This window comes from Helianthus annuus, chromosome 6 (assembly GCF_002127325.2).
Source record: "Helianthus annuus cultivar XRQ/B chromosome 6, HanXRQr2.0-SUNRISE, whole genome shotgun sequence".
NCBI classification, from domain to species: Eukaryota; Viridiplantae; Streptophyta; class Magnoliopsida; order Asterales; family Asteraceae; genus Helianthus; species Helianthus annuus.
Window position 1 is genome coordinate 105,782,118 of NC_035438.2, and position 23,912 is coordinate 105,806,029.

General features: G+C 41.0%; 1 protein-coding gene across 1 annotated transcript; it reads right to left on the reverse strand.

The window, feature by feature from the left end:
- Positions 1–11,069: 11,069 nt before the first annotated feature.
- LOC110932817 lies at positions 11,070–11,633 on the reverse strand. Its single transcript, XM_022176073.1, has one exon. It carries the CDS (start codon positions 11,631–11,633, stop codon positions 11,070–11,072), a length of 564 nt encoding a protein of 187 aa, XP_022031765.1.
- Positions 11,634–23,912: the final 12,279 nt, after the last annotated feature.

Below are 23,912 nucleotides of genomic sequence, written 5' to 3' on the forward strand. Positions count from 1 at the left end.
CAAAAATGGGCCAAAATACGTGTTTCTGAAGTGCATGGACCAAAATTGTAAATTCTGATCTGGGAACCTTAGGCGGGGCGCGTAAGGATTTACCAAATCCTTACGCGGGGCGCGTGAGACTGTCAGACAGAAAAATCTTTGCATTTAATGCAGTTTGGCCTTTCGTTCGATCAAGAGGCAATGCCCTTTCACCCAATCAGGAGCCAAGGGCCAAGTTCTGACTTACCACAAGAATTTGACAAGTGTACGCTCGAGATCGCGGCACGATATTCGATAAACGATCCTAACGGTTCCACTTTTCCTATAAATACCCCCCCCTTTGTTCCAAAAACCCACAAAATCTGATCTTAAGGCTCTAAGTTGGAACCATTGTTCCATACCTGAGCTATTTGATCTAGATTAGCACTCGGGGACCTTCCGTAAGTCTTCTTTCGCTCTTTTATCGCTTTTCGAGTCCGAAAGTCAACATTTTGTTGACATTCTGCATTGACCAACTTATGGTCGATGCGAAGTTCATGGAACTTCATAACGTGAGCGTGATCACGATGGTTATAGTCCGTGGTGACTATACCTACTGATCACCACGTTAACTAGGCTCAGTGACGGGTCGTAGTTTCGGCCAAAATGTGCATTCTTGCATATTTTGTAACCAAACTACTCGTGAGCATCAAAGCCGTTTGTTTTGATGTCAAACCTGTTTTCTAAACTTAGTTAAGCATGTTCTAACATGCTTAGCTCGTCACTTTTAGTTTAGTGCTTATACAGGGTCGTAAGGTAAGCGATCTAAACCATCGCTTATACTTTCGAACCCGACCCATTTGGTCGATCTTTAGGATCCGACCAAACACATTAGGTGACCATAGCTATAACCTTCCGAGGTTATACCTTGTGGTCACGATGTTAGGCGTTCCAGACGCGTTCTACGCGAACGACGCGTTCTACGCGAACGACGCGTTAGGGTAGCCTAAGCTACCTAAACGGGTCATGATGGGGCGTAAGCACTTAGGTTAGGTTTCATTTTAGTATGTAGGCTTTGTTAAACCATATTACACGAGTCTCCATACTCGTTTGGTTTACGAACCCGCATACTATCCGACCCTCCGATTTTGGTCCGGTATATTAATATAGCTACCTATTAGGTGCCGTTTGATATCCCGTGACCTCTAGCATTATCTGGTTATTATACAAGGAATTCAAAGCAATCTCAGGTGAGTACATTGAACCCCTCTTTTACTGTTTTCCAAACTGTTTTGGGGTGAAACACATGTGCCTACTTGCTACTTTCATGCTTTCCGGTTTTCACATCATATACTGCTATGTTCGATAGTACATATATAGTACATGATTTCATTGTGTTTATGCTATGTATGCCCATTGTGTGCGTACTTAGTACATTGCTTTACATCACATTTATGCTACGTACGCCCATTGTGTGCATACGTAGTACATTGTTTCACATTGCATATTTGTTGCATATGCTCATCCAGCATATGAACACATTATTCTACATTTTGAACCGTTGTACTCTACAATACATTTCATGCTACGTATGCCCATTGTGTGCATACGTAGTACATTGTTTCACATTGCATTTCTGTTGCATATGCTCATCCAGCATATGAACACAGTATACTACATTTTGAACCGTTGTACTCTACAATACATTTCATGCTACGTACGCCCATTGTGTGCATACGTAGTACATTGTTTCACATTGCATTTCTGTTGCATATGCTCATCCAGCATATGAACACAGTATACTACATTTTGAACCGTTGTACTCTACAATACATTTCATGCTACGTACGCCCATTGTGTGCATACGTAGTACATTGTTTCACATTGCATTTCTGATGCATATGCTCATCCAGCATATGAACACATTACCCTACATTTTGAACCGTTGTAACCATTTGACTATGTGAACCGTCTTACCCTTTTGATTTCATGAACCGTCTGTAACCATTGAACCGTGTAAACCAGTTGTATCCGTTGACATGAATTACATTTGACAATAGACATTTAACTATACATGAACATTTCTACCGTTGTTAAACATTTCATTCTGATGGTTTGGTTTGAGTAAGTGATTAAGTAACGAGGCGTGTGTGATATGATACAAGCATGGTGGATACGCCGCTGGTACTTCCTATATATAAGTGTTTGTATGGTATTAACATATCGTAGCGTTATTTGAATCATTTCAATTTGAGACATATGACATTTTATACAAATAACACACTTTTCACGAGACATTGCTTTACAAACGACTTCTTATACAAATGCATTTTTCATGGTTATCCGTTTAACCATACAGTGTCTTCTTATTTATACATATCATTTGATCTTACCGTTTTTCAAATGATTTACAAGACAAAGCAAAATACGAGGTTCATGACTAAACATTTTCTCAAACATAAGTCATGAATTCCGTTTTCACAAAACCAATGTATCTCACAGGCATTTTTATGCTGACGTACCTATTTTCACATGTGTTTTCAGGAGATGATGCATAGGACTTATCAAGACATACTTAGGCGGACCTGTGCCTTAGTGACTTAAAACGAGACAAGAACTAGTTAATTTATGTTATGTACACTTTGATTCTTGTTTAGACAATGTAAACTTTCATGTTTGATTTATAAAACGAAACTTCATTTGCCATGGATTTGAAACAATTGATTCTGTTACAACACTCCCCGACGTTTCCGCCACGTTTTGTATGTTCTACGTGGTCGGGGTGTGACATGAAAGTACAAAGCAGATAATTGAAAGATATTGCAATCTGTTGGTAAACATGAAGAGAGTGAGCATCAACAAAGACAATGAGGAGTTGATTGAGAAGTTAGCAGATGCATTGCCACATGAGACTTTGGGCACTTACTTGATGATGCTGAGAAACAAGAAAGGGTTCAACAATCTAACACTAAGCAAGTTTATTGAGAAGCTTGAAGCACAGGAAATGGAACAAATTAAGATTTCAAGAATGAAAGTGTTTGACGGTGAACAAGGTATTGGGCTGTATTACAAAGCTGGGTTGAATGAAAAAACCAATATGTCACCAAAAGTTGAAACTGCATTCAACGCAAAGAATTCATCAGGTGGTTCGTCTAAAGGATCAAGCAGCAAAACGAGTTTATCATCATATCCATCATTTGATCCGAATTCGGCAACAACAAAGAATGGCAGGAAATTACAATGCAATATTGTTTTGAATCTTGAGGATGACCAAGATTATACAGAAGAAGTTGCAAAAAGCCACATGTCTTTGTTGGGAACTGTTTTAGAATCGTATGGAAGTTTTGTTGCAGGCCAGATCGGGAATCCTATGTTGACTAAGGAGGATTACGATCAGATCGATGCTGAAGAGATGGAGCTAATGGATATAAAATGGTGTTTGGCTAGCGTGTTGAGGAGAGCTGAGAAATTCAAGCAGATCACATGAAGAGACGATCTCCGTGAGGCTAATGTTTCTACTTTAGGTTTTGATAAATCTAAAGTCATTTGTTTTTGTTGTAGAGAAAAAGGACACTTCAAGAGGGAGTGCACTAATCGCGAAGCAAGTGGAGCTCAAGATCCATTCAACAACAATGATTACTATCGGAAGGCCATCTATCATCAAGTTGCTCAACAACCAAATCAACAACAGGCACAAACGGCACATGGAAGGAATGTAATTGAAGAATCTTCAAAGAGAGCTTGTATGGTGAATCAAGATGAAAAGAAGTCATCAACAGGATTCAACTGGGACAAATATATCTCAGCTGATGGTAAAGCCTGTGTGATAGATCAAGAAGATGAAAAGTTACCTGAAGGGTTTAGCTGGGAAAATTTCAACTGGGATGATTATGATCCAAACAAAACTCCAGTTCACACAGCTTTTGTTGCTCGAATTGAAGAAGATAGTGATGATGACACTGAGTATTATGCAAAAAGAATGAAAGATCATTTGAAAATGATGGCAGAAAGTGACAGTGAAGATGAAAAAGCTAAACAGAAAAATAAAAAGGTCAAAACACCGGTCAGTAGTGATGATGAAGATGTTCCGGTGGTCAGAAGAAAGTTAAAGAAGTTCCAAAATTCAAAATTAATGAAGAAGCTAATGCACGAAAGATTTCAGCAAATTGTGAAACCTGTGAGATTTTGAAGAAGAAAAACAGTGAACTGATTAACAACATGAACAGGTTGAAGGAATCTTATGATGTGTTGAACAAAGCAATGAACATGTACAATGACACAAGTGAAGAACAGGCAACAACAATGAAGACACTTCAAGGGGCGTTCATGATAAAGCAAAAAGTTGTGAACAATTACATCGAGAAGTGTGCTGTTCTTGAACAGAAACTGGAATTACAAAGAATTGAAACTGAAAGAGTTAATCGTTTGTTGAAAAGTTACTCATGTACTTCTTATGTCATTGACAGGATTTATCCAATTGTTGAAGGCATAAAGGCTTTTGAGGATGATGAAGTAACTGAAGAACAAAAAGTGTCTGAAGAAAAGACTCCTGAAAAGATTCCAGAAAAGAAGAATGACACAAAGAAAAAGACTGACAAGAAGAATTCTGGTAAGAAACAAGGTGTCATTTATAACACGTGTCCACCCCCGCTGGAAAATGGATATTTGCCCAGAAATCCAAATTCTGAAAGAGTCCAAAAGGCAACAAACTTACAGTGGGAGTCGGAGTCATCAGTCAATTTGCCAGAAAACATTGATGTCACGTTTACATCGTCTGACACTGATCAACAATCTCAATTAATGAAGAAAGTGGTGGATCATGTGTTAGATAACAATGAAACAGAGGAGTCAAAGTCGGAGTCTATGTCGGAGTCAAAGTCTGAGTCCAGCACTCCGAGTCAAATAGAAAAACAGAGCAAATGAGTGTACAGTAATGAATTCTTATTATCAAAATCTAATTTGGATGACAAAACGTTTAAAGTTGTTTATACTTTGAATGATTATGACAAATTATATTCTGATGAGGAATTTCCAATAAGTGGTGTCAAACCTGAAATGATCAAAAAGGTTTTTAAACTAACAGAAATTAATATTTCTGAAGTAAAGGATATAAATCTTAATGATAAACCTAAAAAATACACCTCAAGAGTACAGCAAAGGTTAAACAAGAAAAAAGGTTAGAGTTCTGGTTCTGGTTATCGAAAGAAACCAAACCATAATGGTAATTTCAAAAAGAAAGGTCTTGGATTTATTCCAACAGAAAATCATAAAAATGAAAAATATGTTCGAGATTTTAAATCAAAAATGACATTTGTTTCAGGTACATCTTCTGAAGAAGAGAAAGAAAAGTTGTTCAGAAAGCAGTCGAACAGAGATTTCCTTGCAAAGAAGCAAGAAGAAATGCAGACTGTTGATCAGAAGAAGGAAATTCGAACCTGTTTCAAATGTGGAAAAAGTGGTCATATTGCCGTGAATTGTTTTCAGGCAATTCGAACCAAACAGGGAGTTTCTAAACTAAAAGAGAAAGTGATTGAGTTTGAACCACCAATTGATAGAACCAAACTGTTCAAAAATTCAACATTTGAAATTGGTGAATGTTCAAACAGGTTTTACAAGAGAAGAGCATATTCTGACAACCAGAAATGGGTTGTTAAGAAATCTGGTGATAGTTCTAGCAATGATTCTGATTCTTCAAAATCAGAGGAGCTATCGTCTGGTGATGAATCTGATTCCATAAAGTCAGATGAGCTACAGATTGAGCAAAAAGGTGAAAAATCAGTTCCGACTGTGGATGATGTGAATTTTCCACCACTTCGGGCTGAGAATTTTAAGAAGAAAATTGGTAAAGTTGAGATTTCAAACCAATTTTATTCTGATAAACAGGTTTTTGATGTTGAAAAGGTCTTTAACCCCAATGTGAAACACATCTTTGGTAAAATGATTGACAGAAAAGTCAAAGGGGTTAAAGAGTTCTATGAAAAGAAGATGGGAGGTAAGAAACCGAGTGTTAGTAACTCGGTAACACCCAAGGCTGGTCAGGCTTGGGTGGATATATTCTTTGAATAGAAAAACCTGACTTGTCGGAGCTCCCAAGTGGTTAATCGTGGAGCATGAATCGACATCTTTCTTGAAAATGTTTTTGAATATGTTTAAGTGTGACTTGCCGGAGTTCCCAGGTTGGTAAGAGTGGAACAAGAATCGGCATCATTCTTTGTATTTGGATTGGTATATTTTCAAGTGGTACAGAGATTTGATATGACAAGGTGATTAATCAAGATCATTAATTTGAACTTGATGTAATCTATATTCAAATGGTTGAAAACAATGTGATGAATTGAACCCCAACCTACAAGTGGTAAAATCAACTAAACTTATTTTCCGGAAAAACCATTTTGATTAAAACAAACTTAAGTGTTTTGAAATCATAATGGGAAAATAGTTTGTTGAAAGGGGGAGTTCTGATTGTTTATGCCAAGTGGATGGCGAAATGAAGCGATTCACAGCAGTTGTCATTTTACTTGTACAGTTTGTTGTCAAATTTCTTTAAATGTGTTTGCATTTTAGGGGAAGTAAAAATTTCAGAAAATCCAAAAACATTAGAAAATTTGAAAAATCCAAAAAACATGATAAAATGAAAAATGAGTTTTGTTGTGAAAAGAGGAAATGATAGTACATCAGTGGACTATTACAACATGCTAAAGAAATGGAAAGTCAAATGTGATAAACAATCTCACTGCGGATATGCCAGTAGGTTTTTATACATTTAGTAGATTGTTTTCGAGATATAAACCTAAATTCAAACTTGCTTATATCGTGGGGAACATTTCTTGGATATATGGGTAACCCCCGAAATCTTGATTGAAATGTCCCTTTTTCTGAGATACTAGGTCTTTATACTCAGTGATATCTGGGGTATTATCCCAGGACTTCTGATTTTGCGGAAGCAATGGCCTAGTCCCCGTATAATACTTTGCAAATTGCTTGAAATATAGCGCAGCCCTCAGTACAAAAATGATGAAACATTGAAAAATGCTAATCATGTGCTGTTGAAGAAACGATTTTCTAAAGGGAACACACCAAAAGTCGAGCAATCATCTCTCTGCTGAACGGAAGTTCTGACCTGAGCCCTCACGGTTTCGCATTTAACCCTTTTACAGATATCATCTAGGTATACTCACCTGTAAGACTGAATATTGGGATCTGGATACGGGAGTATATTCAAGTGGTGGGACACGCGAATAAGTTTAAGTGCTTAAAACACTAAATCTTGTATCTCGAAGCAGTTGAACTTTGTGTAAAAATTGAAGTGAATCAGTATACTGAAAATCTAGGTGAATTGTTTAGAACTTAAAATGAAATGAAGCTTAATGGTGTTGATGATTTGTCTCAGAAACTGATATGATCTTCTTACACAAACTCACAAAAATATTGTTTGTAAATATTTCTTTACTGCATTTCATGTCTTTCGAAAATTCAAAAAGATTTTTAGTGTGTTAGCAAAAATTTTGAAAAATCCAAAAATATTTTTGACAACTGTTGTTGGAAAGCTGATTTTCAAAATTCCAAGTGCTAAACTTGATGAACATCTTTTTGAGAGGAAGATTGTGGTTAAAAGGTTTATCCTGCAAGTGGTCATCGGAAACTTATAAATGATAAATCATTTCATTTTTACAAATGGTTCATCAGAGACTTGCAAGAGGTGTCTAAGATTGCAAAGTCTTTATGGTATAAAAACTTATGTTTGTGGAAGAAATTGTGCAGGTTTGCCAGGTTCCGATTTCTGAGGATTCTGTGATCAAAGAGAGCCAAATTTCGATTCTGAACAGAGTGTGAGCCAGGCGAGGATCTTGAACCTGTGAAAGCCAGACTGCGATCCCAGCTTATCGATAGGGGGAGTCTGAAAATGCTAAGAGCCAGGTTTTAATTCTGGAAGCTGGTAGACATGCAAGCTGCTGATGAATTTAAAGATTCAACATTCGAAGGGGAGAGTATTGGTTCGAGGAGAGTCTGATGGTGCTGATAGCGAAGAAAAGAGAGAGATTTGTGGATGCGTTAAAATGTAAGATACTTTGAAGACAAGCCCGAGGACTGATAAAGATTGAAGATGCGAAGACTCGACACTGAAGACTCGTCAACATTAGAGGGGGAGTCTGTTAGTGCATGCGTCTGTCGACTTCGTCTTGCATCGAGTCTTGTATTAGAATGTTTGATCAGGGCACGTATTTCGAGGCAATAGGTAATATCGCATGAGATGGTAATTCCGCATGAATGTTGTGTTCATGTAATTCCGTACGAAATTAAGTTCCGCATGGAAACTTAATTCCGTATGAAACTCCTTCATGCGGAATCACTACGCCTATAAATACCCTCCTTCATGCGAAATTACATATAGAGTTTTCCGGTCAGTGTAACGAAGTGCTGCCGAAGTGCCGACTTGTTGTATTCTGTCATTATATCAATCAGAAAGGCAGTTTATTAGTGTATCTAGCTGAATTGACCTTGTTTCGTCTGTTTCCGCCTTTCGTTACAAGGATAAACTCTTCTGATCGACTCATTCGGGTCAGAAAACAATCCTACAGATATGATTAAAACAGTCTAGGTCTCACTTGTGACACTCGTGTAATTCCATCTATGAACCGTGATATGTGCAATTAAACATGTTGATACATTTTGAAACGAAACAACCAAACCAGTGGAACTCACTAGTAGCGTTTAGCTGACCTTTTCAAAACTAACATGCATTTCAGGTAAAATGAAACAGGAGTGAACATGTGCGTTTGGAAGGATCTAGTAGGCGGATGTAGCATAATAAAAGCTATAATGGCTTGTAGTACCGCTTTTTATATATGGTTTGTAATGTGATAATTCTAAGACGTTGTAACCGATGCTCATGTTTTATTTAATGTAATGTTTTTAAATTATGAGGAGTGTCATGTGTCTGCCGCACCTCGCGTTTGTCTTCCTCTGCGAGTCGGGTGTGACAGAAGATGGTATCAGAGCCATCGGTTATAGCGATTTAGGTATCCCTAAGAGAACCTAGACTATAATCCTGAGTTAACTCCTCACCCTGAGAACCTCTAGAGCCGGAGTGGCGTGGCTACTACCGGGGTGGTCTTGTTAGGCAAATAAATTATTGTGGTCCGGAACACCATAATTTATCTACTGGTACTTGGGCATTCCGGAAACGTCACGGGGAGAGAAGAGAGAACTGAGATGTAATGCTAACTTAACAATGGTGGAAAAATTTTCAAAACTAAAATTAAAGTTTTGTGCAATACGTGCTTATGTGTACCTTTGTGGATTGTTTATTTTCGGTTATGTCAGTCGATAGAAGGGGTGTTAGATGTTGTTTTCCTTTACAGGTACTATGTCGAGTCATTCGAGTTTCCAGACGACTTCTCATATGGAGACCGATCCGAATGGGGATCCACAGATGCCTCTGTTGCCCCAGGGCTACTCGCCGAATGAGTCCGGGTACTGTTGTGCTATTTATCCCCCTAGACCCCATACTAGGCGCATGGGTGAGGCCTCGAACGCCTACCGTTCCCCATCTCACCACCTGACTGGCTCCTCGGAGAATAGTCGTACCCCGGATGTCGTTATCCCAGTAGGACCTATTCCTTGGAGCCCTACTCCCGCCACGGGGCATTGGGAGTGGGAGCCGGTAGCCCCTAGGTTACCTACACCCGAGACTCCCCCCGACCCTTATACCCCTTCCACTCCTAGTACTTACACTCCCTCCTCACCTAGTTCGCAGGAGGTACCCCTTGTCCGCCTCCGACAGACGGCTCGTCGGAGGGTACCTGTCATTGGCCCTGTTTTTACCTCACCTATTTCCCTTGTTCGCTTGACACCCACACCCATAGGGACCCAACAGCACTTTACTGCTCGTTTTCTTACCCCACCTAGGGAGGAACCTTACCTTTATCACACTTATGAGCATGGTGGCCCTTCCCAGCCATTTAGGGAGCCTTCCCCACCTGTTTGGGGTATACCAGTTCCTCCTCAGGAGGTGCCTGCTCCCATCACTGAGAGTAGCCTGATGGGATTCCTGTTTGAGCAGATTTCGTTATTGAGGATGGCACGCGATGAAGACGAGCAGCAGCGGAGGACTATGGGAGATTACCTGAGCATCTTGCAGCAGGCGATCATTGCCTTACAACAGGGTATGGGATACGTCCATCATGAGCAGGACCATTTTCGAGCTTTAGTGTATGGATGTACTGGCGCTATTGTAGGTTTGGTAGCAGGTTTTGCAGGGTTGATGTGGGGGTTTTGGCGTTCCTAGTATGGTTTTCTTTCTAGTATAGATAGAGATGATGTACCTTTTGTACATCCTACCAAGCACTGGGCTATGCCTATGTAGAGGTAGGGATGTAGCCGTAGTATTTTCGACTCTCGTAGTTGGTGTCATATGGTATGATGCATGTATGTCACTTTAGTGATCAGTTTTGACCGCACATTTAAGCACCGACCCTTTTGGGTTAAGTCTATGTGCAAATTTTGACGATTGTATGACGCTGATATTATATATATACATGACGATGCTTTTGACTATATGTGTCGTGGATCTATGGATGTGATGAGATTATGTGATGTGTAATGAAATTGTGTGGTAGGTGATAACTGAAAATGTGATAAGTGATGATTAACTATGTGACATTAATACATACCTATCTATTGTTTATAATAGAATGGCCCCGAAACGTGTACCTCAAATTACTGAGGCAGAAATTGCCCAACTGATAGCACAACAACTCCAAGCCGTTATTCCCACTATCGTGGCGCAGGCTAACGCCGACATCAATACGAACCCGCCACCGAACCCGCCACCAGGGCCGGGAGGTCAGAACGATAATCAAAACAATGTTAGGTCAGTTTGCACATATAAACACTTTATTTTTTTTTTGGGTAAAGGGTTACCCCGGTGATTTTATATATTCACAACCATAAAACACAAGTAGTGTAGATAGCCTACACTAGTTCCATCAAAGGACATGCCCTAAGACGGTAAAAACCTGAAAAACAAACCAAAAACAAAAACCAACCGCTAAACAGAAAACCACTAGACAACCATATTCTAGACAAAACTATCGTAAACAAACAACTAATCAGCTGCCATCATAATGCATTTCGGAACCCTTGATCTCCCACTTCCCGAGGACCCTTCGAACATTGGCACAATCCTTCAGCTTTGCTCCCATAAGTTTATACCGCACTTGTTGAGTAATAAGTTCACTAACAACTTCCGGAGGACGCAATTGATTCTTGAACAATCTCGCATTACGCTCCTGCCAGATGAAATAAGCACTAGCCGCCACTAACAGTCTCGCAACATAGTCATTTACGGATTTCGACTTGGCACGATCACGCAACCACGAAACAACTTCATCCCACACTGGCTGAACCAAATCCATGCCAACCTTATGCCTAACCATACCCCACACTTGAGATGAAAACTCACATTCAAAGAATAAGTGATTATGAGAGTCGTGGTTCGCATAACATAATAAACAACATAGCATGTTCATGTTCTTTCTTCGCGATATATCCCAGCTCAAAATTTTATCTTGAGTAAGCAACTTCCGTCTCAAAATTTTTGTCTTGTCTACTAGTTTCTCATTTTCATGATTGTAGTAGACTAGGTTGATAGGGTATATTGGTTGTTTTGACATTTTGATTACATATATGGGGCCTGTCCTGTATATGAACTAGTGAGGAACTCATCCTCACTACTTGTACTTATTTGGCGGTTGTCTATAATAGAATCACCGGGGTAACCCTTTACCCAAAAAAAACTTCCGTCTCATGATTAGCCACATTAAAAAAGCATGACGAGGGATGCACTGAGAAAACCACACAATACTACACCAATTAACCTGCTCTTCCTGATGCCTTACCGAATCCCATGCACGAGTGGAAGAAAAATCATGTTTATCATCTCCATATCGCCACTTAAGTTTATCAGGCTTGTTCGGATCCAGAGACAGCCGATCAAGCTGATTTAGCACCGGGAAAAGGTCCCTCCACGCATCTGGCCATTTCCATGAATTATTAGAATAAACATCGGACACTTTAGAAGACATATCAAACCCTGCATTAGCAATGAGACGAGGAGAAAGAATCTGCACGAGAGGGCCTAATTCGCTCCAAGTATCGAACCAAGCAGAGGTGTTTAAGCCATTACCGATTTCGGACCATATGAAGTTTCTCAATATAGGCCGAAGCTGAATCAATTTTCTCCAAGACCAACAACAAGTAGAAGGAGCCTTGCAAGCCCAAAAACGTTTGCCCCTTAACCTGTAAGTGTGAACCCACTCAACCCACAAGGACCGACGGTTTGTAAGGATACTCCAAATATGCGTAGCCATAAGAGCAGTATTAACATCACCTATCCGACGAATCCCTAACCCACCTTCATGCTTTGGAACACAAACCGTTTTCCATGAAACTTTAGCACGCCCTTTCTGAAAAGCACTATCTTGAGACCATAAAAAATTCCGCATCTTATCCTCCAAATTAACGATAACTCGGTTTGGCACATATAAACACTTTATGGAGTGCAACCAATGGAGTTTAATGGAACTGAAGGAACGAACGGGTTGGTGAAATGGATTGAGAAGTCAGAATCGTTCCTTAACATAAGTAATTGTCCGGGTAACTGTACGGTAAAGTATACAGCTTGTACTTTTACCGACCACGCTTTGAACTGGTGGAATGCTATTGTGCAATCTCGCGGGCAGGAGGCGATTAATGCTATGATGTGGGATGATCTCTAGATACTAATGAGAGAAAGGTTCTGCCCAATCCACGAAATTTAGAAACTCGAGCATGAGTTTTGGAAACTGCAGATGCAAGGTGCAGACCATGCAGGTTACACTAACCGTTTCAATGAACTGGCACGCATACTTCCAGATATGGTTCGACTAGAGTCCAAGAGGATCGAGAGGTATATCTGGGGACTGGCCTCGGAAGTAAGGAGTATCATTAATTCGGTGGAGCACCTGACCATGCACGGAGTGGTAGCTAGGTCAGGCACAGTTACGTACGACATGGTTAGACACAAGATTTTGACAATGCTGGGAGTGACTGTAGTAAATAAGCGAGAGGCCCCGGAAAGTAGTCGAGCGGGGGCAGCCATACCGGAGAGGGGGAGAGCCACTAGTCAAAGATACGCCATGACTACACCAACGGGAAACTCTGGTGGCTATAAAGGAACAACCCCAAAATGCAACAAGTTCACTTTGCACCACTATGGTGCATGTCGAGCAGGGATCTGCTCGAGGTGCGATAAAAGTGGACATCATACCCGAAACTGTAAGACACCATTGGAACCCAACCATTTCCAAACCTCAAGGCCTCAACCTCTACAACAGCGACCCCAACAACCGGCGCAACAGATTACCTACCCCCGTGCGTGCTATGGATATGGCAGCACAGACCACTTCCAAAGAAACTGCCCAAAGCTTGCTCAGTAGTCAGCAGGAAAGAATACGCAGGGCCAAGCTTCTACCTCAAATGCAGCTCGAGGTAGTGCCTTTATACTTGGGTCTGGTGACGCACGCCAAGATCCGAATGTGGTAACAGGTACCTTTCTCATTTCCGATCAGTATGCTTCAGTATTATTTGATACGGGCGCGGATATGAATTATATTTCTACTACATTTTTGCCATTGTTGAATATGCCGGCTATTGAATTAACAAGTCCTTACTCCATAGAACTTGCTAACGGTAAACCTCTAACTAGTCACCAAATCATTCATAATTGTCCTTTAATTCTTAACGACCACCAACTCCTTATTGACCTACTACCGGTAGAGCTTGGAAGTTTCGATATAGTAGTGGGAATGGACTGGTTGTCCAAGTACAAGGCGGAGATTATATGTGAGCAAAAGATTGTTAGGATCCCTTTTCCTAATGATGAAGTTATTATGGTACAGGGAGAGAAGTCTGGTACCATATTAAACCTGGTATCCCACCTTAAAGTGTTGAAATGTATACGTCAAGGATGTGATGTATTCTTAGCAAGTATAATGACGACCGAACCAGAAGAACAACGTATTAAGGATATCCCAATAGTGTGTGATTACCCAGACGTGTTTCCCGATGAATTGCCCGGGTTGCCACCCAATCGGCAAGTCGAGTTCCGTATCGACTTAATACCGGGAGCAGCTCCAATCGCAAAAGCACCTTACCGTTTAGCACCTTCGAAGATGTAAGAACTATCATCTCAGTTACAAGAACTGCTAGACCGAGGTTTTATCCGTCCCAGTTATTCACCCTGGGGAGCACCAGTGTTATTTGTGAAGAAAAAGGATGGAAGCTTTCGGATGTGTATTGACTACCAGGAGCTGAACAAGGTTACCATAAAGAATCGGTATCCTCTTCCGCGAATCGATGATTTATTTGATCAGTTGCAAGGAGCCTGTTACTTTTCCAAAATCGATCTTAGATCCGGTTATCATCAAGTGAAAGTTCAAGAGGAAGATATCCCTAAAACAGCCTTTCGAACTCGGTACGGCACTATGAGTTCCTGGTTATGCCCTTTGGGTTAACCAATGCACCCGCGGTATTTATGGACCTCATGAACCGAGTTTGTAAACCATATCTAGATAAATTCGTCATAGTCTTTATTGACGATATTTTGATCTATTCCAAGAGTAAAAAGGAACACGAGCACCATCTACGAGCCATACTAGAGATATTGAGGAAAGAGAAGTTGTACGACAAGCTTTCAAAGTGTGACTTCTGGTTACAAGCGGTGCAATTTTTAGGACATGTGGTAGATCAACAAGGGATTCATGTTGACCCTAGTAAGATCGAAGCTATTAAGAATTGGCAAGCGCCCAAGTCTCCGAAAGAGATACGCCAATTCTTGGGATTGGCTGGATATTACCGTCGCTTTATTGAAAACTTTTCCTGCATTGCTCAATCCTTAAGTGCCTTGACACAGAAAGATAGAAAGTACGAATGGGGCGAAGAACAAGAAACATCTTTTCAGCTGTTAAAACAAAAGTTATGTGAAGCTCCAATCCTGTCGTTACCCGAAGGTAACGATGAGTTCGTCGTATATTGTGACGCATCTCGGCAAGGGCTCGGATGTGTCCTAATGCAAAGAAACAAGGTCATTGCTTACGCATCTAGGCAGCTAAAAGTACATGAAAAGAATCACACGATGCATGATTTAGAGCTGGGCGCAGTGATTTTTGCACTTAAGATCTAGAGGCATAACTTGTATGGCACGAAATGTACGATTTATACAGATCATAAGAGCCTCCAACATATATTCGATCAAAAGGAGCTAAATATGAGATAACGCAGATGGGTGGAGCTATTAAACGATTACGACTGTGAAATAAAATACCATCCAGGTAAGGCTAATGTAGTAGCTGATGCCAATAAAATACCATCCAGGTAAGGCTAATGTAGTAGCTGATGCCTTGAGTAGAAAAGACCGAGTAAAGCCACTCAGAGTGCGAGCTCTTGGAATGATTGTTCAAACCAGTCTTAAAGAGCAGATTCGTAATGCTCAAATGGAAGCCTTGGAGGAAGGCCAACTAAATAGCGAAAACTTACATGGAAATGAAGGGAATTTTGTGAGGAAACCGGATGAAGTGTTGTATTTCAAAAATAGGGTATGGATTCCTACTCTCCATGACCTACGCCAACTGGTTATGGATGAGGCTCATAAATCTAAGTAATCTATTCACCCCGGTACAGACAAGATGTACCACGACCTTAAGGAATTTTATTGGTGGCCATGTATGAAAAAGGACGTAGCAGAGTACGTGAGCAAATGCTTGACTTGTGCCCGGGTTAAGGCAGAATAGCAGAAACCCTCGGGAATGTTACAGCAACCCGAAATACCTCAATGGAAATGGGAGCAAATCACGATGGATTTCATGACCCACCTTCCAAAAACACCCTGAGGTCATGATGCGATTTGGGTAGTAGTAGATAGACTAACCAAATCGGCGCACTTTATTCCGATTCGTACTACCTATAACACCGTGAAATTAGCCGAGATATACACGAATGAAATTGTGGCTAGACACGGGGTACCTATTGCAATCATTTCAGACCGTGATAATCATTTCACTTCACACTATTGGCAACAGTTACAAGAAGCTTTGGGGTCTAGAATAGACCTGAGTACTGCTTACCATCCACAAACCGACGGCCAATCAGAACGAACTATCTAGACATTAGAGGATCTGCTTCGTGCTTGCACCCTAGACTTTGGAGGAAGTTGGGATAAGCACCTTCCCCTCATTGAATTCTCTTACAATAACAACTATCATAGTAGCATACAAGCTGCACCGTACGAAGCACTATATGGCCGGAAGTGCAGATCGCCACTTTGTTGGGCGGAAATGGGCGATACTCAACTCACGGGGTCTGAACTAATTCAAGAGACGACAGACAAGGTGCATAAGATCCAAAGTAGACTGAAAGCGGCCCGAGTTCGGCAGAAAAGTTACGCCGATGTTCGCAGGAAACCGTTGGTGTTTGAAGTAGGTGACAAAGTACTGTTAAAAGTGTCACCGTGGAAAGGAGTGATCAGGTTTGGCAAGATAGGAAAGTTGGCTCCGAGATACATTGGGCCATATGAAATTATTGCTAAGGTTTGATCTGTAGCATACCGACTGAAATTACCAGATGAACTGAGCACAATTCACGATGTCTTCCACATATCCAACTTAAAGAAATGTCTCACGGATGAAGCAGCTATTATACCGTTCGAAGATGTGCACATTGATGAGAAACTCCACTTTGTGGAGGAACCGGTAGAAATACTAGACGGGAAGACCAAACAACTACGTTATAACAAAATCTCGATGGTGAAAGTCCGGTGGAACTCGAAGCAAGGACCTGAGTATACCTAGGAACGGAAGGATGAGTTCCGTAGAAAATACCCACATCTCTTCCCTAACTAGATGAATTGAATTTCGGGGACGAAATTTCTAAACCAGGGGAGACTGTGACACCCATGACGAAACCAGGTACACCCTAAACGGTTCAGAACTATAAAGCACACTTAACACTTTAATTTCGCGAAAACCCTAAAAATATGTGTGACTTATATGCTTGATTAACTGCTATCTGTTATGTCTCGGAGGCATCCGAGAACACGTTATGATTAACATGACACTAATAAGGGCCAACAGTGCGATGTTGGTGTCTTTAGACTTTAAACACGTGTTAAACTGGAGCTTTCCGTTTAACAGCGCACTAAACTTTTGACATTGATTATTAGGTTATCGGTAGCATCATTTAAAATTTCGAGTTCCAGGAACATCTTAGTTTTGTGCCATAGACTGTGACATAAGGTTTGAAGCCAATCCGAGATTGGGCACGCAAAACGAAGCAACTTCCCGGTTAGGGAAACGCTTTTGTTTCAGGCATATCATAAGGCAATCAAACGTGCAAGGAACGATCGATCAAGCTTAAAAACATTTAAACCACCCTAATACGAGTCTTTTATGATTAAAACGTAACTGGGTTCGGATTTCAAGACGGTTATGCATGATTTTTAAAACCGAGTCTTTTGAAACTAATTACGCGCGAGACGGAGTCCGTCACGCAAATCGAGAACACGCCCGGGACCCGCAAACGAACCAAAACACTCAACGGAGGATAAACATCATCTTTTAGTGCATTTTACGAGGCACGAGGTGGCCCTAGGGGGCCCACCCCAAACCGCCACCACCCCCCATATATATCTATATTTTCCATTTTTTTTCTTTGAATTTCCACACAAACATACTCCAAATTTCTGCTTCTTCTTCCTAAAACCAGCTGATCTAACAAGAACAAGTCTCAATTCAAAGGTATTAACTCAAATCTATAAGATTTTAAGCATGGTTTCTTGATTAAACATGGTTTAGGCCATGAAAACCAATTTTAATCCATGAATTTTGGAGTTTTAAACAAGTTTAGGGGCTGAATATGAACACCATATGAATACCCTGGTGTTATATGGCAGCCATGGTTATAAATCTTTGGGGTTTGATACCCTAATCAACACTTATTCGACAAAAATCGCCTAACTATTCGATTAACCGAAAAACATTGAATCAAAGCTTGATTGATCTAAGTTCTAGCATATTTGGATTTTACTTGAAGTGTAGGTACTGAATATAGCCCACACATACTTCTGGACTCAAGAAAAATACTCGGACTCGCAGGAATCGCTAGGTATATCACCCGAAACTAGAAACTAGCATAGGCAGAATATTGTTTTGGTTATAACTTAATCCGTGATACTTGGATTGAGCTGAAATTTGGTGTGGTGATGAAAGGTAGTGTCAGGAAGGTTCACATAAAAGTTTAGAATTTGTGGAAATTTTTACGATTTTTGTTGAATTTTTGACTGTTTTACAAAAAGAATTCTGGAAACAAAATACCAAACGGATTCAATAAATCACCAAATTTTAAAGAGATACTAAGGAACATATGAGTAATGTTCTGGGAAAATTCGGAGTCCATTGGTTGAGTTTTGATTTGGGTTAAAAATCCGTGTTTTTGCGAGTTTTCGGTAGCCGGAAATGCACCGAAACCAAATCGGAAAAATCTTAAAATTTTTGGAGATGTTTCTGGAAACATAAGGGATGTCCAGGATGTTTTTGGGAATTTTTGGAGCACTGAGGGTGATTAATGTTAATTATGTGGTTAAATCTGATTTTATAAATAATTTATTTAGACAAGTAAAATGCCAAAATAAATTCCTAAAAATTTTTCCCATATTGTACAGAATTTTACTGAGTTATATAAAAATTTACAGAATTTTATTCAAATTCTAGATTAAATGGATTTTTTGAATTAAAATAGGGTTATTTTAAATCAATTTCGGCAGTTTACCGTATAGCGAACCTGCCGGAACTGGGAACTGACCCAACCCGACAAATACTATAATTAAAACACGGGGAGTATTTCGGGAGATTCCAGGGCGGGTTGGACACTCGAGGTGTGTCCAATACCAGTTCGGGAAATCCTCGACGGTGGAAACGGAAACTCAAAATTGGGCAACCTGGACTCCCAAACTCCCTTAATGAGAAGTTAATCATTGTTAAATAACAACGTGTTGGCACTATTGGTATTCACGTACCATTATCCGAACATGTTAAACTACTGACATTGGCTGGCACACGAACCGGTGCCTGGAAGCCAAACTGAAAACTAATACTACCCTGACCTCCATCACCATACCCGTGTCCTACAGACTCAATCCAGGGTGAAAACTCCTGACCAAATCCAAGTTATAACCAATACCGACTTAGATACTGACGTGAGCCCATATTTGCATACGTGATTCTGGAAGTTGACTCTGTTGCTTGTTTACATCCTGTGTGAAACTACGACATACATTGTGAGTTCCTTTCCCTACTTTTAAACTGTTTTCCTATTTTCCGGGGTGAATTGCATGTTACAAACTGTGTTAATTGCTCAAACCGTATGATGTGAATTATCTAACACATGATATTAGCCCCGATACAAGTGATTAAAGTAAACCGTGGGCAGTGGATACTACTATTGGTCTGACAAACCCAGTCCAGCCGGACATGTGCGGCCGGCAGCCAGGCAACTGCACACGTCCTACCGAGGTTATGTTGTTAGACATAACTACCCGAGGGCATTGAACTTTATGAGATGCAGGTGGTGCGAGTATGTGTCTGTGTGACACGATACGATTAAAACAGTCTAGGTCTCACTTGTGACACTCGTGTAATTCCATCTATGAACTGTGATATGTGCAATTAAACATGTTGATACATTTTGAAACGAAACAACCAAACCAGTGCAACTCACTAGCAGCGTTTAGCTGACCTTTTCAAAACTAACATGCATTTCAGGTAAAATGAAACAGGAGTGAAGATGTGCGTTTGGAAGGATCTAGTAGGCGGACGTAGCATAATAAAAGCTATAATGGCTTGTAGTACCGCTTTTTATATATGGTTTGTAATGTGATAATTCTAAGACGTTGTAACCGATGCTCCTATTTTATGTAATATAATGTTTTTAAATTATGAGGAGTGCCATGTGTCTGCCGCACCCCGCGTTTGTCTTCCGTTGCGAGTCGGGGTGTGACAATAGTTGTTCTCAAAGACAAATCATAGTTTCGATAACTCATAAATTCTTAAATTTGTTTCTAAATCCCCTAGCTCGATTCCACAAAAGAAAGCATAGCACAGCATCCTAAACACCTGTCACATACGTTAAAATAGGTCAATACACATAGTGTAAAGGTGAGCATACAAGTTTAATAGTATAATAGATAGTGAAAGCGGTTTACGCATAACCAAGATGTAACATGTTGAAAAGTGAAGCTAGCAGGTTATCGACAATGAAATATGCATAGACATGACTGCGAGTTGTAGAATGCGCAACAGATATCACGACCGTGACACGTGATTAACAACCCCTGTCCATGACAGGTGCTGAGTCCAAACTATAGTACTATCGTTGCTAAGGGGTCAAGCAACAATCACTGTGTAAACATAACATACAAGCATTCATCGAATAACATGTATAACATGCAGAGCGGTTAGCGTATAAAAGTAGTTGCGTTGTGTGTCGATGTGATTTTGATATAAGTAACGTATGAAACACCCAAAAGTGTGTAAAGCAAAAAGAGATCGAGTATACTCACAGTTCGTGTTAAATGAATAACACAAGCTTGGATTGAAGGGAGCGCTGAAGAGATTAGCCTGATCAAATAACGACAGTATAAGCGTGTCATTGTTACTTCACATAATACAACTAAAACAACACAAATCAAAGTATCGATTACTGAGGTTCGAATGTACAAGCAATAATTAAGCAAGGAATGACAGATCAAATTAGCAATCTTTTCTTTCTTTGACTTTGAGCTGTACTTTGACTTCAAAAAGTCGGGTTGTTACAGCCTCCCCTACTTTAGGGAATTTCGTCCCGAAATTAAGGCGCAGGCGTAACGAATAGCTGTGGATATTTAGCCTTCATGTCACTTTCGAGTTCCCAGGTGAACTCGGCGGCGCGTTTGCCTTCCCAGCGAACTTTCACTATGGGAATGCGTGAGCGTCGGAGCTTCTTGGTTTCTCGAACCATGATCTCGACTGGCTCTTCCACGAAGTGTAATGTTTCGTCCACTTGTAGGTCCTCAAGTGGTACATGTAAATTCTGCTCGGCAAGACAATTCTTGAGGTTCGAAACATGGAAAGTTGGGTGGACGTTGCTAAGTTCCTTCGATAGTTCGAGTCTGTAGGTCACCTTGCTAATCCTTTCCAGAATTTTAAAGGGTCCAACATATCTAGGCGCGAGCTTTCCTTTCTTGCCGAATCTGATCACCCTCTTCCAAGGTGAAACCTTTAGGAGTACGTGATCGCCAACGTCAAATTCAAGGGGCTTGCGGCGTCTATCGACGTAATTTCTCTGACGACTCCGAGCTTTTAGTAGATTGTCTCGAATTTGAAGGATTTTGTCAGTCGTTTCTTGCAGTAACTCAGGACCAGTAATTTGCGCATCTCCGATCTCGTGCCATACAATAGGCGATGGCATTTTCTTCCACACAATTCCTCCAATGGTGCCATTTGAATGCTAGAATGATAACTGTTATTGTACGAGAATTCGACCAAAGGTAAATGCGCGTTCCAATTACCACCGAAATCTATGATACATGAGCGAAGCATGTCTTCAAGGTTGCGTATTGTGCGTTCAGTCTGACCGTCGGTTTGGGGATGGGAAGCGGTACTTAGATTAAGAGTAGTACCGAGAGCAGATTGAAACGTTTCCCAAAGACGCGAGGTAAACCGACCATCGCGGTCAGAGATGATATCACGAGGCGTCCCGTGTCGACAGATGATTTCGTCAGTGTAGATCCGGGCTAATCGTTCTACCTTAACGTCTTCTCGTATGCGCAGAAAATGAGCGGATTTTGTAAGACGATCAACGAAAACCCAGATGCTATTGTGACCTGATGGGGTGCGCGAGAGTTTCGTTATGAAGTCCATAGCTATACTCTTCCATTTCCACATAGGGATCTCGGGTTGCACGAGTAAGCCAGAGGATTTTTGTTGCTCAGCCTTAACTTTCGAGCAAGTCAGGCACTTCGAAACGTAGATAGCGATATCCTTCTTCATTCCAGGCCACCAGTACCGAAGACGGAGGTCATGGTACATCTTGTCGGCACCGGGATGAATGGAATATCGAGACTTGTGGGCTTCAGTCAACAATATTTCCCGAAGGTTATTGCGACTTGGAATCCAGATGCGATCGGGATAGTAGAGAATACCGTTTGATTTGCTATCCAAACGATTTTCGGAACCAAGAATTCGTTCTTCTTTCAAGGTGCGTTCGGTGAAACAGGCGTGTTGAGCATCACGAATAAGAGCTTTGAGGTCATGCTGGGCGTGAGTATTATGAACGCTATGCAAATAGCTTCATCGGCTTAGAGCATCGGCAACGACATTTGCCTTGCCAGGGTGATAACGAATCTCACAGTCATAATCATTGAGAAGTTCTACCCATCGGCGTTGGTGCATATTCAGTTCCTTTTGGTTTAAGATGTGTTGTAGGCTCTTATGGTCGGTGAAGACCGTACACTTTGTTCCATAAAGGTAGTGTCGCCAGATCTTTAATGCAAAAACAACTACACCAAGCTCGAGATCATGGGTTGTATAGTTATTCTCGTGGATCTTGAGCTGACGAGAAGCGTATGCGATAACCTTGTCCCGTTGCATAAGGACACAACCGAGACCGAGGTTAGAGGCATCGCAGTAGACTATGAAGTCATCATTTCCGTTGGGTAAAGAGAGGATAGGAGCATTGCAGAGCATAAGCTTTAGAGTTTGAAAGGCAGTCTCTTGTTCAGTTCCCCAAACAAAAGGCTTGTCTTTATGCGTCAAAGAAGTAAGCGGAACGACAATTTTCGAAAAGTCTACGATGAATCGACGGTAATAGCCCGCCAATCCGAGGAATGAGTGAACTTCGGATGGTGATTTTGGTGTAACCCAACTCTTAACAGCTTCGATCTTCGCGGGGTCGACGTGTGTACCTTGACTATTGACGATGTGACCGAGGAATTGAATCTCCTCTAGCCAAAATTGACACTTGGAGAACTTGGCATAGAGTCGATTCCCTTGGAGTAATTCGAGAACCAAACGTAGATGCTGCGCGTGTTCGGTTTTCGACTTCGAATATATCAGGATATCATCGATAAACACGATGACGAAGTGGTCGAGAAAGGGTTTACACACGCGATTCATTAAATCCATGAAACCACGGGTGCGTTGGTTAAACCAAAGGGCATTACGACGAATTCATAATGGCTGTATCAGGTTCGGAAAGCGGTTTTGGGTATATCTTCCTCCTGGATTCGTAACTGGTGATAGCCTGAGCGTAGATCGATCTTCGAGAAACACATAGCACCTTGTAACTGATCAAACAAATCATCGATTCGGGGCAGGGGATAGCAGTTCTTGATGGTTAGCTTATTCAGTTCCCTATAATTGATGCACACCCGGAACGATCCGTCCTTCTTCTTGACGAAAAGGACAGGTGCACCCCAAGGAGAGGTGCTAGGGCGAATAAAGACTTTGTCAAGCAATTCCTGGAGTTGACTCGAAAGTTCACGCATTTCAGACGGAGCGAGGTGATAGGGAGATTTAGCAACCGTATTAGCTCCAGGAATAAGGTCAATGCGGAAATCAATATCACGACTCGGGGGTAAACCAGGTAAATCGTCGGGAAAGACACGAGGATAATCACGAACCATAGGCACCTTATCCATTGCCTTCTTTTCCTTTTCCTTCTCCGCTACTACAATGTGCGCCAAGAAAGCCTTGTACTCCTTTCGGAGATACTTGCTCGCTTGTATACACGACATGAGTTTAAGATCCTTCGATACGACTTCGCCATAAACACAGAGTTGGTCACCATTAGTGGGCGAGAAACGAATCATTTTATCGAAGCAAACG

What these genes read in the sequence shown, in the direction of transcription:
- LOC110932817 (XM_022176073.1), bottom strand. Translation starts at nt 11,633, where the DNA reads ATGTCAAAACAACCAATATACCCTATCAACCTAGTCTACTACAATCAT.